The following is a 1,039-nucleotide window of genomic DNA, read 5'->3' as shown; positions in this document are numbered from 1 at the left end:
CACAGATGCGTAAGGAGAAAATACCGCATCAGGCGCCATTCGCCATTCAGGCTGCGCAACTGTTGGGAAGGGCGATCGGTGCGGGCCTCTTCGCTATTACGCCAGCTGGCGAAAGGGGGATGTGCTGCAAGGCGATTAAGTTGGGTAACGCCAGGGTTTTCCCAGTCACGACGTTGTAAAACGACGGCCAGTGCCAAGCTTGCATGCCTGCAGGTCGACTCTAGAGGATCCCCGGAGCAATGGTTCGAGCGACAAATTGAAAAAAATCCAAATTTTCTGCTTGGTGGACCAGGTAGTTAGTAATTTTTTCCAGAATAAAATAGTCACTTTCAGGGAAAATCGTCGAAATCGACGAAAGTCACATGTATAAAGCGAAATACAACCGTGGGCACATGCTAAGAAGAAAATCTATCTGGATATTTGGCATGACTGAACGTCACACAAATAAAGTGAGTGACTCTTGATATAACGTTCTTAGAAGCTATACTTATTCAACAATGTATTATTGATCATATAATTTCTTTGAAAAACACTCATAAAATATATTATTGTGTTTAAATCACTTCCAGAGCTCATAGTTTTTTACATGGGCAAGATGGAAAACATCGCTTCATTGGTATTTAATTTGTTTTTTAAGGTGGCAATGTTCCGCGTGAAGCAACGAGATGCAGCAACTCTACTCCCGATCATTAGAGCACATGTCAAACCAGGTAAGAAAAAAAAATACATCCTGCTCAGCTCAATATTGTCTACTTCAGGCTCTATGATTGTATCCGATGGTTGGGCCGCCTACGGAGGCATCAGAACCCTCCAGAGAGCGTTTACACACAGATGGGTCAATCACAAAGTAAACTTTGTTGACCCCAGCGATCGACGAGTTCACACTCAGTCTATTGAAGCCACATGGGGTGCTTTCAAACGGGAACTCAAAGCGAAATATGGCGTCCCAGAAGATCAACTCGACGGATACATGTCGACATACATGTTTAGACGATACTTCGGAAGAAAAAAACTTCTGAACCACCTTCTGATCGAGATG

The 1,039-nt window shown here is 43.6% G+C and overlaps 1 protein-coding gene across 1 annotated transcript in view; it reads left to right on the top strand.

Annotated features, from left to right (window-relative positions):
* Window positions 1-5: 5 nt before the first annotated feature.
* CBG07214 overlaps window positions 6-1,039 on the top strand; it is a gene marked incomplete at both ends in the record, with an annotated part of 3,207 nt that continues 2,173 nt past the window's right edge. Inside the window, 4 exons of the mRNA XM_002632261.1 lie at window positions 6-78; window positions 334-449; window positions 638-710; window positions 759-984. Coding sequence (XP_002632307.1) covers window positions 6-78; window positions 334-449; window positions 638-710; window positions 759-984 — 488 coding nt within the window. The remainder of the gene's footprint in view (window positions 79-333; window positions 450-637; window positions 711-758; window positions 985-1,039) is intronic.

The sequence above is a fragment of the Caenorhabditis briggsae genome, assembly GCF_000004555.2.
Source record: "Caenorhabditis briggsae complete genome, chrII, whole genome shotgun sequence".
In the NCBI taxonomy this organism is placed as follows: domain Eukaryota; kingdom Metazoa; phylum Nematoda; class Chromadorea; order Rhabditida; family Rhabditidae; genus Caenorhabditis; species Caenorhabditis briggsae.
This window is presented reverse-complemented; position numbering and strand designations above follow the sequence as displayed.